This window comes from Myotis davidii, unplaced genomic scaffold (genome assembly GCF_000327345.1).
Source record: "Myotis davidii unplaced genomic scaffold, ASM32734v1 scaffold472, whole genome shotgun sequence".
NCBI lineage: Eukaryota > Metazoa > Chordata > Mammalia > Chiroptera > Vespertilionidae > Myotis > Myotis davidii.
The window spans coordinates 774,317-774,609 of NW_006283774.1; the positions used below are offsets into that span (position 1 = coordinate 774,317).

General features: G+C 72.0%; 1 protein-coding gene across 1 annotated transcript in view; it reads right to left on the reverse strand.

The window, feature by feature from the left end:
- LOC102754192 (adenylosuccinate synthetase isozyme 1) overlaps positions 1-293 on the reverse strand; it is a 20,318-nt gene that overhangs the window by 4,165 nt on the left and 15,860 nt on the right. The window contains exon 4 of the mRNA XM_006754017.2: positions 113-285. Coding sequence (XP_006754080.1) covers positions 113-285 — 173 coding nt within the window. The remainder of the gene's footprint in view (positions 1-112; positions 286-293) is intronic.

The window sequence follows — 293 nt, forward strand, 5'->3', positions numbered from 1 at the left end:
GGGAGCCCCGGGGCGGGGAGGGAGGTTGTGGGGGCGCTGCTCTAACCACCCCCACCCCGTCCTGGTCTCTGGGCCCTCGGCCTCTCATCTCCAGCCGCCTCCCCGTCTCGGCTAAGTTAGGGGGAGGGCACGGGGGTCAGTCCGAGGCAGGATGAAGGCCACGCCCCGTCCCCCCAGACACGACAGCGCGGTGCGTTGGGGCGCGGGGGCCGCACCGAAGTCGATGTCCAGCAGGGCGGCGTTGGCGCCTTCCACCAGGATCTTCTTGGGGGGGCCGTGCAGCGCCTCGTACA